The 13,992-nt window shown below is 43.6% G+C and overlaps 1 protein-coding gene across 6 annotated transcripts in view; it reads right to left on the reverse strand.

Moving 5' to 3' along the window:
- Nucleotides 1-3,593: 3,593 nt before the first annotated feature.
- The window catches only part of TAMM41 (TAM41 mitochondrial translocator assembly and maintenance homolog), a 52,188-nt gene continuing 41,789 nt past the window's right edge, over nucleotides 3,594-13,992 (reverse strand). For all 6 annotated transcript variants that reach the window (XM_075939628.1, XM_075939630.1, XM_075939631.1 and 3 more), the window contains one exon: nucleotides 3,594-5,677. In XM_075939628.1, the coding sequence (XP_075795743.1) occupies nucleotides 5,601-5,677 (77 nt within the window). In that variant the 3' untranslated portion in view covers nucleotides 3,594-5,600. The remainder of the gene's footprint in view (nucleotides 5,678-13,992) is intronic.

The following is a 13,992-nucleotide window of genomic DNA, read 5'->3' on the forward strand; positions in this document are numbered from 1 at the left end:
CCCAAAAGATACACAATTTGCGCTACACAATTGCATATCTTATTTCGATTGTATTTCAAAATAACTTGCTATTTCAAGACATCTCTTAACCCTCATGGAACAAGTGTTACAGGGATCCCAAAATAGCACACACGTTATTTCGAAAAATATTTCAGGTGCATTTAAAAGATGCAGAGTAGCTATTTCGGGATACCTCCAGTACCCTGAAATAGCCCCACTATCTAGATGTACCCTAAGTGTGTAAGTGAATAGGGATTGAGTTAGGGATGTGCGTAAGAGCTTTGCTAATAGCGCACTCAGCCAGTTGCTAGTTGTGTGTGTCATAAGATTTTGTAAACATTGGACTGTGAATTAGGGGACCTGGATTCAATTTTCAGTTCTTTGTCATCTTTTTTGACCTTGGACATGCCACTTGAACCCTTCACCACACTGTGAAATGAGGGATACTGATATTCTTTGGCTCATACTTAATTTTGTCTGTTTAGAACAGAGGTGAGCAAAAGCCTCTCAGTGGGCTGGATCTGGTCCACCTAGGGCTTTGATCTGGCCGGCAAGGCATTTCCAGGCCCTGCCCCTTAGCGTGTTGCTTTGAAGCTGGAGAGGGGCACGAGCCATTCTAATTGCTTCTCTTGAAAGGGCTCGTGTCTTGCCAAGCAGCTGCGGGGAAGGTGCGAGCCCTTTCAATAGAAACAGTTGAAAGGGCTGATGCCTCTGGCTCCCTGGCTATGCGCGAGGGGCGCGGAGAGCTGAGAGTCCTTTGAAATGCTTCTGTTTAAAGGACTGGCGCCTTCTCTGCACCTATCAGGCAATGCGTTGCCTAGCAACCATGGGGAACATGAGCCCTTTAAATAAAAACAGCTGAAAGGGCTCACAGCTCTCTGCCTCTAGCTTGTTGCCAGAGACCCATGAACTCTTTCAGCTGTTTCTGTTTAAAGGGCTCTTGTGTTCCCTGCAGCTGCTAGGCGATGCTGCCTGACAGGAGCAGGGAAGGCATGAGCCCTTTAAACAGAAGCACTTAAAAGGGCTCGCAGCTCCCCTCCAGCTTCAAAGCAACACGCTAAGGGCTTAAAAAGGCTCACAGCCTCTAGCGCGTAGCAGTGAGTCAGAGATGTGAGCCCTTCAACTGTTTTTATTTAAAGGGCTCACCTGCCGGGTGGCTGCATTGCCTGGCAGCTGCAAGCCCTTTAAACAGAAGTAATTGAAAAAAGCTCATAACTCTTCCCCCACTGGCGCATTGCCTGGGAGCTGCTGGAAGGTGTGAGCCCTTTCAACTGCTTTTTTTTAAAAAGGACTTGCACCTGCCAGACAGCTGCCAGGCAACAGGAGCTGCCAGCCATGTTATGTGAATTCTAAGGCTCTACCCCAGACAATTCTGGGAGGACGCAAGGCTCTGGCATCCTCCCCTTTGCTCCAGGTCCCTTCCATTGGCTAGAAATCAGGGGGTAGGGACCCCAGGCCAAGCAAAGCTCTCAACCCCGCCCCTTCTTCCTGATGCCCCGCCCCTTCCGGGTGGGTCGCTTCAGCCCATGGCCACTTCCAAAATTTATGAAGTGGCCCCCCCTTCAAAAATTATTGCCTATCCCTGATTTAGAACATACACTCTACATGTTCATAAAGCTTCTTTGTGTTTATACAGCACCTCGTTCAGTAAAACACTGATCTTTGTTGAGGTCTTTACATATTACAGTAATAGAATTATAAACCACCCTTATGTAGGAAGAACTAGTGGGTCTTACATGAAATATGAAAAGTATACAACAAATCGGTTAATTTATTGGAACAATTTTTTAATTCTCTTCTTTGAAAACTTGTGGTGACTGGGGTGAGGTACTGGATGATTGGAAAAAGGAAAAGTAGTGCTTATTTTAAAAAAAGGGAAGGAGGATAATCCAGGGAAGTACAGACCAGTAACTTTACCACAGTCCCTGGAAAAATCATGGAGGGGATCCTTAAGAAATCCATTTTGAAGCACTTTGAAGAGAGGAAAGCCATCAGGAATAGTCAGCATGGACTCACCAAGGGCAAGTCATACCTGACAAAACTGATTGCCTTCTATGACAAGGTAACTGGATCTGTGGACATAGGGAAGTCAGTGGATGTGATAGACCTTGCCTTTAGAAAAGCTTTTGATACGGTCTCCCACACTATTCTTGCCAGCAAGTTAAGGAAGTATGGATAAATGGACTGTATGATGGATCGAAAGCTGGCTAGATTGTCAGGCCCAACAGGTAGTGATCAGCGGCTCGAAGACTGGTTGGCAGTCAGTATCAAGCAGAGTGCCCCAAGAGTCAGTTCTGAGGCTGGTTTTATTCAACATCTTTATTTATGACCTGCATGAGGAGATGGGGATTGCACCATCAGCAAGTTTGCAGATGACACTAAGCTAGGGGGGATTTGGTAGCAGCCTTCAATGACCTAACGGGGGTTCCAAAGAGGATGGAGAGAGGCCGTTGCCAGTGATGACAGAATGAGGAGCAATAGTCTGAAGTTGCAGCGGGGGAGGTCTAGGTTAAATATTAGGAAAAAAATATTTTGCTAGGAGGGTGGTAAAGTACTGGAATGGGTTACCGAGGGAAGTAGTGGAATCTCCATCCTTAGAGGTTTTTAAGTCCCAGTTTGACAAAGCCCTGGCTGCGATGATTTAACTGGGATTGGTCACGCTTTTAGCAAAGGATTGGAATTGATGACCTCCTGATGTCTATTCCAACACTATGATTTAATTATTTGGTTATATACATTCTGTTCATAGATTCTTGTGACTGCGATTCTTTTCATCTTCACTCCCATATTCAGTGATAGATACCTTAAGAACCTACATTATTTTTTTACAAAAAACAATTGTGGACATTTTCCTGTTACAAAATATTTTTATGTTTTCAGAGTTTGATTACAAAAGCAGAATACACATATACACTGGAACATACAATTCTACAGATATTAATTGGTTAAGCACTGGAATAAATTGCCTACAGAGGTTGTGGAATTTCTATAATTGGAGACATTGATAAGCGGGTTAAATAAACATCTGTCAGGGATGGTCTAGATCTGGGGTGGGCAATAATTTTTTAGGGGGGGCCACTCCAAGCTTTTGGTATGTGGTCAAGGACCACAATTTTCTATGGAGGAAATGTGGAATCTAGGATAGAGATTGGGTGCAGAAGTGACCTTAGGGTTGGGATTGGGATACAGGAGAAGATGTGGGGTCTGAGAGGAAGTTTGGGTGAAGAAGGGGCTTTGGGTGTGGAGAGGATTCTAGCCTGGGGAGAAGGATGCAGGAGAGTGTGCAGAGTCTGGGAGGGAGCTGTGACTTTGGGTGGAAGGGTGCAGAGGGTTTGGGTGGTGACCTGGGGCAGGGAGTTGGGGTGTGGGAGTGGATTGGGTGCCAGAGGCAGGGTCTCGTTGAGGAGCACGCCCTTAGGTGGTTCTCTGCCAGAATCCCTGTGGGACCCTCGGGCATGCTCCCTGCCTGCCACAGCTCCAGAGCTCAAAGCAGCCAGCTGCATTGCATGGGGGAAGGGAGACTTTATGTACTGCCTCCACCCCAGCACAATCTCTCATTTCCCATTGGCTGGTTCCCATTAACTGATTAGAGATTGTGGGGGGAGGGGGGGGGCAGCTAATGGGAATCAGTCAACCTGTTTTCCCAGTTTCACTTTCATCAAGGCTGTTCCCTACTCTGGCACTTCGAGTGCAGAAGGTGGTGGCCTGCAAGAGACTTTAAAAATAGGCTTCTGCTTAAAAACTCCTCAAGTAATGCTGCCACCACCCAAGTGCAAAATCCTTTTTTCTGAACCCAGGAAGATTCACTTGGCAACTTCTTCCCATGAGGTATACCAAGCTGCTAAAAAATTCAGCTGTTACACATTTACCAAAATAAACATATTTTAACATCCCTACTGAAAGGAATGGGTTTTCAGCCATTCTCTAATAAAAATTACCTTGCTGCCTGGTTACTTTTCCCCCCAAAACAGTCAATATGTAAATTTTAGCCCCAACCACTATCAGAAAGTACACACACCACAAAAATGTTTGTCTGGTTTCCTTGACCTTATTCCAAGATTTGTAACCAGCTACTGATGGGTGACAAAATGCTAACAATATACATATAGGAAAGGCAGTTAATATGAATAATGGTGTTGGGAGCATATTCATTGTTCTGTATTACCACTCTTATTCCAAGAAAGCTTTCAATGGAACAATTTATAGTTTTATTTACTGACTCTAGATGTAAATTTAACCACTTTCAGCTTTTCAGGATTTTAAAATAATAGATTGTAACATGTGTTCAATGGTGATGAATGCAGAACTGAATTGAGCCCTGTTATAGTATATTATTTCCTCAGCGTCCTACTCAAATTTCTAAGCTGCATGATAAAGCCTAAATTACTCCTTGAAAATATTTAACAGCTGGTTTTATACCTTCAATTCCTTTTGCAATTTAAACTTTTACTAAATCTTCCCATTAAATGAAATCAAATGATTAATTTGAGAAAGGGACTTACGCAGCAAAAGTATAGTTTGCAGGAAAGTTATTTTTAAATTCTCCAATCTCCATTTCTCACCACTCCATATTATTGTTTTTCCCTTACTGCTACAGTCACTGGCTTTAAAGCTAGATCAAATAATGAGAAAAAGGATTCCTCTGTCAAGCCTCTTCATATGCGAAACACCTGTGAAGAAAATCCTGTTGTGGATAAGCAAAGAAGTAAAATCACTGGATCTAAAGAGCGAAAGGAATTGTCAAGCACTTTGTAAGTTTGTAGTGCAGGACAAAAATATATTGCATCACTTTCATATTACTGGATGCAGAAGCTTAATGAAAATTGACTTTGTTTTGAAATATGACTTCCCTGCCACTACCTGGTTGTGCGTAATGTTGCTGTCAACTAAAAGGATTGCCAAGAACAGCTGACCTTTAAAGATACCTTACTGGACAGTAATTCTTCAGTTATCTACATTCCCAGACATGGCGCAGAAAGTGAAATATATCCTCCAAAATGTTTCTCTCTCATCAAGTATTTTCTGGGTTGTATTGTAAGAAAAATGTATTCTTGATGGATCCCATTCTGCGGAAGGGTTATAGAATAATACTGCACTCTTAAAATATGGGTGTGATGTAAATTGATTTAATGTAAAAAGTAAAGCGTTTTAAGAGGAAAGTTTTAATATCTACTTAAAACTCAAATGGACCCCACAATTCCATAAACTCCTGAGAAGGGACAGGAGATGAGAACAGAGGAAAGAATCTAGACTATTTTGGAAAGAAAAACTATCAAACATATAGGATTTGCAGGGGAGGGAGGGCATTCAGATGTGCAAACAAACATTTTTGGAAAATGTCAAATCTCTAATATATACACAGGAAAATCTTAAGTATATTTGCAAAACAATTCCCTCAGCCTTATAACAAATTTTCTAAATCAAATGAGGTCCATTCCCCATGTGAGCAAGTATGTGCAGATACATAATACTGTATAATTGTTGCTACCTATCCACAGTTAATGTAGATTGGTAACGCAACAGATACTAATGGTACAAAATTTGCAGAGAAAAAGAGGTCTCTTTATTTATCTATAAATATTATATACACAACTTGAATATCAGGAAGTCTTCCTTAGCCATCCTTTTGTCATTTTATACATTTTCTTCATACTGTAAGTCACTGATTTCTTCAACCCTAAGAAACAAAACAAGATTGGCAGAATTTAGGAAAAGAAACAACTATTTCATTCTTGAGAAAGCCATAAGCAAGTTTCTGAATAAAGTACTTTCTTGTAAAGGCGACCAAAGGCTATCTGTATGGCAACGAAAGGTAGGTAACTTTTCCTGACAGATTGAGGATACAGTAGCTAACAAAGGCTGATGGCATGTGAGAAAGACAAAAGTGACAAGTTCCCTGGATAGCAACAGGTAAGAATTAAAATAAATGATTCAAACCAGTGTGTCTGGTGACAATAATAGTGAAAAGGAGCCAAGAACTGTGAAGCTGTATTATTATATATGCAGATGCTCATATCACATTAGGCAAGTGGCCCAAATTGCAACCCATTACTCTTAACACTGCTGACGATACCTTCAGTGATAACTCAGGAACATTTGCATTACAGATCCTTTTTGAACAGCTTGTCAAGCATCACTGTGTCCATGCTCTCCATCACCCACTGTGTGTGTGCTGCTGATTGGGAAAGCATTATGGCATAATAATGGATGCCAAAAAACTGACGGAGACCATAATGCCAAGGAACATATTTGCCCAGGCAAAGGCAGAGCCAAGCTCTAGAAGAAGTGTCTGGAGAAGTCAGAACAGGGAGCCAAAGGGCCAGGGCCATCACTGGACAACATCTGAGGAGATCCTGAGACCACAGAAAAGACTATCAGCTACTGGGGAAGAAGTTAAGATGATGATTAGGACCCGAATGAAAACATTACACTTCTCCCAATGTAAAAAAATCTTGAACTTTTCTGCAATTGAAAAGCCATGAACTGAAAGATGAAATCTGGCAGGGTTATAGCTTTCTGGGAAAAAGTGCCTCTGAGTATTGCAGTGAAAACCTGTTCACACTTGAGCTTTTGACAGCAGAATGCTACATATCACTTCTTCATTAAGGGTATAAGGAAGGACACTGCACTTGCTTGCATGGCTAGTTTTCATGAAGTGCTGAGTCAAAATTCTGAAGCTGCCATTACCTCAGTACTAATGCACATTGTACGAGTGAAGGGCTAGGGATCTATTTCTGTGTACTTTGAAAGATGTAATGTTAGTTACTCAGTTCCTAAAGCTTGCAGGAAAGTGGTCCATACAATACCAAATTATGAAATTTAAAATCAAGTATTGCTCATTTTTAGCAAGCCAGCAAAGCTTTGAGGTCCAGAAGAATGAAGCTTCTTATGTATTTCTTGCCTACTCTCTCCCCAGTTCTGTATTTCAAAAATACTGGAAAGTTCCCTACTTTACAATAAGAACATTGAAATTACAAGATTAAACACCCAGAAGTCTGAAAATCAATGTTTTAAGGCTGCACAAATAATAGTTCTATCTCCTTGTGAGCATGCATCAAAGTATACTCTTTAAACTATATACTACCTTTTCTATGACCTTATATATATTCATATCTTGAAGAACTGTGCATTACTCATTATACCAACTTGCTGACATAGATAGGCAACTAAGATTCATAGTTAAGTATATCATCCACAGAACAGCATTTTTTGAAGCTGTAAAGAATATATGTACAACATCTAATTCAATTATGAACATATACCTTAAGGAGTAATCAATTTCATAAATTATGTAAAGGCTTTTATAAGTCAAAGAAACAAGTGTATATGCAAAGAGTTTACAAGATATTATTTGGGTAATGAAAAATGTATGATGGAGAAATAATGGGATTATGTAATTAAAAACATCACACTGGATGTGTAAGAAAAGGCTGAGTTAAGGATGTATGTGCGATCTTAATTTCTTCATTTGTTTAACTGTTCAGCCCAAACAGTCTTAACAGAGAACTTTGTTTGCAATACATATTGTATGTACCATACACACTACTTTTCAAATTAAAATTTACATAGCTGCATGCATATGGATTCTAGCTTACTGCAATTAAGAAAAGAAAATGAAAAACACTGTTATTTATACTATGATATCAACTAGTAGCCTCGGTCATGGACTAAGGCACAGGTGGGCAAAAGGGCCTCAGCGGGCCGGATCTGGCCCACCAAGCGGGTGGATCCGGCCCGCAGAGGTCCTGCTTCTCCCCCACCCCCAGCCTAATTAAGGCCCAGGGATGGGGGAGTGCCCAAAAACTTCTCTGCTCTGCCCATGCCCTGCGAGCAGAGCCTTAATTGGCTGGTGACGGGAGAACACGCAAAGCCTCTTTCAGGGCATGGGTGCTTAGTGGGAAGCAATGGTAAAGGGGCTCCCCCACTCCCAGACCAATTATGATCTAGGGATGGGGTAGCCCTGCACCTTCCTTTTTAGGCCCCACCCCTTCTGGTGTGGCCTGGGACTACTTCAAACATTTTTGAAGTGGCCCACCGGCAAAAATTATTGCCTACCCCTGGACTAGGGCCTGATTACATTAGGCAAAGTAAAATGGAAAAAAAAAGATAGTTCCTCTCCCAAATAATATTGAAATCACTTAAAAACATTGTTCTGATGATCACTGCCCAAAATACCAACGTACTGTACAACAAGATGACAGAAATCTGTTATACTAAAGTTGCTATATGTACAAATTATGTCCTACCGTTCCAATTAAATCAATGTACTCTCACTATAACAGTAGCATGGCAAGTGACGTATATGGTTGTGACTATTTTCTTCCACTACTTGATCTGAGGAAGAGGGTCTGGCCCACGAAAGCTCATCATCTAATAAACCATCTTGTTAGTCTTTAAAGTGCTACATAGTCCTGTATTTTGCTTCAGCTACACCAGACTAACACGGCTACATTTCTATTACTATATCTCTACAGGACTCTCTTGCTGTATTGGCACTGCAGTCAGAAAAACCAGTCAGTTCAATCCACTTGCCAGTCAGTGTGGCCTCTTGCAGAAGCTGAACATTAAGAGATTTTCTTCATATACCTCCCTGCATTGAGCACTCTACTCAATCCCGCCTACGTGGGCCTTAATTCTGGAATCTTATGAAATAAGATGTTTAATAAATTCCTATCCAAAACCATCATACTACAAAACAAAATGCAGGTTCTTGCATATAGCTAACCTCTGATAATAACCCTCTGGGTGTTGAGTCATATCAGTAGTAAAAATTAATGGTCATAATTCTAGCCCAGTTTCAGAATCTGTTTGAACATGGACAGACTTGTGAACACTTGGAAACATGAAAAAGTATCTTTCGGTTTTTACCATGATTACTTGATGAGTCTCCTTTTTCTCTTCCCCCCTACCTAAATGTTTCTACCAATGAAGGAAAAATCAAGACTGAAAATAATGCACATGGATATAACTACTGCAAATCTTTTGGAAATCAAATCAAAAAAGGTTGTAAATGCTTGTGGTCATTATGGACCCCATGTAAAAGTAAAGTGTTAGCCCAAGTATTCTGGAATGTTGAAATTCAGCCACCTTCCCAAACATCCCCTACAGCTACAAGAGAGGGGTATTCTTCACTTCCTGTCATGAACTCATGTTCAGGTTTAATGTATGCACGATTACCATGGCATTGGACATTTCTGGATTACTGTATCCCTTTCTGATTTGTCTTGTGTACTCCCCCAAGTTTCACCTCAATTAAAAACTACAGGTTGGACCTCCCTGGTCTGGCTCCCTCAGCACATGACCAGTCCCAAACAAGGGAATTTGCTGGACCAGGGAAGGTCCCTTGACACTGGCCTCCCACCACGTTGCTCCTCCCCGCTGCTGGCTCCTTCTGGCCTAGGCTCAGGCTCTAGTCCTGGCCACATTGCTTCTGAGTTCTAGCTGCTGCCATCAGGCTCGGGCCCAGGCCCTGACCCCCTGCATCTGGCCTTTGCTCTTCAGGGCCAGAGCTCCCTGGCCATTACTGGCCCGGCTGGGGCTCCCTGGTCATTGCCAACCCTGTTGCCACCAGGGCTGGAGCTCCCTGTCCATCGGTGACCCCATTGCTACCAGCCTCACAGGGTTCCCAGCTGTGCCACTGTCCCCCACACTGTGGGGCTCCTGGCTATGCCGCCATCACCCTCCTTCCCATGCGGATCTCCTGGCCATGACACTGTCCCTCCCTGTCACTGCCCCTCCTTGCCATGCTCCTGTCCACACTACCAGACCTCCCTGCCCCTGGGCTCTCTGGCCCAGACCACGGATGTTGCCAGACCAGAGTGTCCTAGTTTAGAGAAGTACAACTTGTACTTGCTTACAAAATAATACATAAAATACAGAAGGGAAAAGAAAAAAAAAGTCCCTCATGGAGCTGGAAGTTGTCTCTCAATGAAAATGGCCGTTTTTCATGACAAAAATCATGTTGCAGTGTGAACGCTCACACTTGGCAAAACTAGTCAACATAGATAAAGCCAAATTTAGATTCCAATTATCAAAAAAGCATTTCTTATTCAGGATACTGCACAAACATGTGTGAAGATCAATAGAATTTCAGCACCAGAGATTAGTTTACAATTTAGAGTGAACTAAATTGAGGAGTAGAAGCAGAAAAGCCCCTTGGTAACATGTATTTATCAACATTTGATTGAATGTGTGTTTGTCTCACAGAAACCCATATATCTCAATGGTTCATTTTTGTCAATATAATGAAGTGTGATTTCATTTCAGATAGTTTTTCCAAACTCAGAAATATCAACATATAATTGTTCCTTAAGAGCAGCTAAACATAAAAACTTTCAAAACTTTCAGTTCCACAAGACTATATACAGACTCGAGCTAGGAAGAAAAATAAATAAAATGATGGTGCCATCTCTAATAGAAAACAGACCAGAAAACTCACCACAGACTTTAGAAATTATATAGGCACATTTTGAAAAGCTAAATAGGGCATTTAACAACAAACAAAAATACAGAGCTCAAGCACAGTTTGAAAACCACACTAGCAGAGAAAGATGAAGTATAGTTCTATTAGGTGGGTTGAAATTCTTTGTTATGACTGCAAACTCTGCCAAAAAAATGCTAGCAAAGAAACAGTGTGCCGGCTAAGTAATGACCACCACCCTAAATATGAAAAAGAAGTTACTCGCCCTGTGAAGTAACGATTGTTCTTCGAGATGTGCCCCGTGGGTGCTCCACTCCTGGTGTCAGGTCCTGTCCCAGTGCCGTGGCTCGGAGAATTCTCATAGCCGTGCTCCGCCGGACCGCGCATGTGCAGGTTCTCCAAAGTGCCGTTCGCACCTTTGATCAGCCGCGCGCGGACCGCCAATCGTCAGTTCCTCTCACCCACTCATCTGAAAGAGAAAAGAAACAATTCCGGAGCGGGGAGGAAGGGCGAGTCGTGGAGCACCCACAGGGCACATCTCGAAGAACAATCATTACTTCACAGGGTGAGTAATTTCTTTTTCTTTTTTGAGTGGCCCTGTGGGTGCTCCACTCTTGGTGACTTCGGAGCAGTACCCAAATAGCCTGAGCGCTCCAGAATTAAAATTTACAATCACGATTAAGTACCGCCGTAGCCACTGAAAAGTCCGAAGCAAAATGCGCAACTATAACAGTGTTTCATAAAGGTGGCATTAGAGGGCCATGTCTCTGCCCTGCAAATGTCATGAAATGGAACTCCCCTTAAAAAGGCCATAGTAGTAGATACCGCTCTGGTGGAATGAGTCTTAGGAGGACACGGTAGAGGTTTTCCCCGTATAGAGTGACACACAGATATGCATGAAACTATCAGTCTCTAGATGCACTGAAGTCAGTGGTTGCCCTTTCGAACGGTCCGCCAACGATACTATTAAACGGTCCATTTTCCTAAAGTCCCACGTTCTGTCAATGTAGAATGCCACGGTTCTCCTTACGTCCAGCGCGTGGACTGTCGCTTCTTGCACTGAGGTATGGGGTTTAGGAAAGAAGCATGGTAGAACTACCAGTTCGTTGATGTGAAAATCAGAGGAGACCTTTGGAATAAACGCTGGGTGAGACCTCAACGTCACTAAATCTTTAGAAAAAACTGTATAAGGGGGCGAAGCCATGAAAGCTGCTATCTCACTCTACAAGCTGAGGTAAGGACTAGGAGAAACAAGAGTTTGACAGTAAGCATGTGTAGCGGAACCGTACCTAGAGGCTCAAAGGGAGGGCGAGTCAAAGTTTCCAATACTAGATCCAGATTCCACGAAGGCGGGAGGAGGGGTCTCCGAGGTGGATCAAGGTTTGTGAGCCCCCTCAGAACCTTTTTGTAGTGGAATGAGTGAATAGAGAGAAGCATTCATCCATATGGTGAAAGGCATTAATCACTGCCAAGTGCACCCATAGAGAAGCTATTGCCAGCCCGTTGTCATGGAGCTGTAAAATGTACTCTAATATACGAGGTAAGGTTGCAGAGTGAGGATCTAGATGGTTGTTTGCACACCATGCCTGGAATCTGGACTATTTAGCTGTATATGTTGCTCATGTAGATTCTTTCCTACTATGTATTAACACCTGCTTCACCTGCTGGGAATAGAGTTATTCGAAATCACTAAACCAACTAGCATCCATACCGTGAGGTGTAGAATCTCGGGCCTCAGATGAGTAAGGGATCCATTGTCCTGGGTCAAGAGATTCGGGAGAAGAGGTAGGGAGTATGGTGCTCTTATCGACATCTGGTGGAGCATTGAGAATCCAGGTTGGTGAGCCCACGCTGGGGCTATAAGAATCACTAGAACCCCATCTATATTGATTTTCTCAAGAACGTTGGGTATTAGAACCACCGGGGAAAGGCATACGACAGCAACCTTCCCCAATGGAGAAGGAAGGCACCTCCCAGTGAATGACGCCCTACTCTGCCTCTTGAACAATAGGCGGGACACTTCGTGTTGCTTCCCGTCGCAAACAAGTCTATTGTTGGAAACCCCCACCGAGCAAATATACGACTCAAAACGTCCATGTGGATTTCCCACTCATGGTCGTGGGGAAAACGCCTGCTGAGTGAGTCCGCTCAAGTTGTCGACCTCTGGTAGGTAGGATGCTGTTAAAATATTGTTGTTGTGGATATACCAGTTCCATAACCAGATGCTCTCCGCACAGAGAGAACGGGATCGGGCGTCTCCCTGCCTGTTGATATAAAACATGGTTGCCAAGTTGTCCGACAGGATTCTGGTAGTTGTATTCCGTATATGGGACTGAAAATGCTTGCAAGCATGTCGTACCGCCTGTAACTCGAGCACATTGATATGCAACAGCATTTCTTGGGTTGACCAGTGACCTTGGATCGTCAGGTTGTTCATGCGCGCTCTGCAGCCCATAAGGGACGCATTTGTGGTTATTTGCCTTGTAGGGTGTGGGCGATGAAATGGGATGCCTGTGAGAAGATTGCTCGGCTTGGTCCACCACTGAAGGGACTCTCGTACATGTTGTGGTACCATTACTGGCCTCCATTATTGGCCTGTGAACGCTGTGCTTTGCTGGGATGGAAATTGTGGCTAACCAATGCTGGAAGCAACGAAAATGTAACCTTGCGTTCTGCACCACGATGGTGGAGGCAGCCATGTGGTCCATCAGTTGTAAACAAACCGCGCCCTCAGCGGTTGCGATTCCCTGGTGCCAGGGCCAGCAGAGTGTCGGGACCCCATGGGGGTCACTTTGGAGGCCGCTGAAGTTTTTGAAGCTGCCGGGGGGAAGGGAGCATGTCGGGGACGGCTTAATTCTCTTTGAAATGGCTGGTCCCAGAGAAGCTGCTCTCCGTTTATGAACAGAGGTTTTTGCGGTGGCTGAGAGAGGCATCGGGTCAGGCTGCAGTGCCTTGCCAAATGTCATCATCCAGACCTTTATCTCCCACTCCCTCCGGGCCCTCGATGTAAGCTTACAACAGCGGGTGCACTTTTGAGGGATGTGTGATTCGCCCAGGCACCTAATGCAAGCGTCATGGCTGTCAGCCGCTGGCATGGCTTCCTGGCAAACTGAACATTTTTTAAAACCGGGGGATCCCGGCATTGTCAGGAGCCAGTGAGGGTGGCTGGATGTCGACCCTTCTTGATCCCCGTCTTTTGCTCCTTGTCAGTTTCAGTTCTTTAGCACTTGGCCGTAGTGCTTTGAAAAGAAATTGATTCCGAAGAGAAAAAGCTTTTTTTTTTTTTTTTTTTTAAACAGATGACCAGTAGAAACAAGGAACATGACTAACACTAAACTTTTAACTATTTACAGATGAAAAAACAACTAGCTAAGATCATTTGTGAGAGAAGAAAATAGAAGAACACAGGGAGCTCTGACCACGACCTGAGGCAGTTGAGAGGAACTGGCAGCTGCCGATCCGCGTGCGCCGAGCACGCACATGCGCGGTCCAGCAGAACACACCTATGAGAATTCTCCGAGCCGCGGTGCTGGGACAGGACCCAACACCAAGAGTGGAGCACCCACGGAGCC

Source organism: Pelodiscus sinensis, chromosome 11 (genome assembly GCF_049634645.1).
Source record: "Pelodiscus sinensis isolate JC-2024 chromosome 11, ASM4963464v1, whole genome shotgun sequence".
NCBI classification, from domain to species: Eukaryota; Metazoa; Chordata; order Testudines; family Trionychidae; genus Pelodiscus; species Pelodiscus sinensis.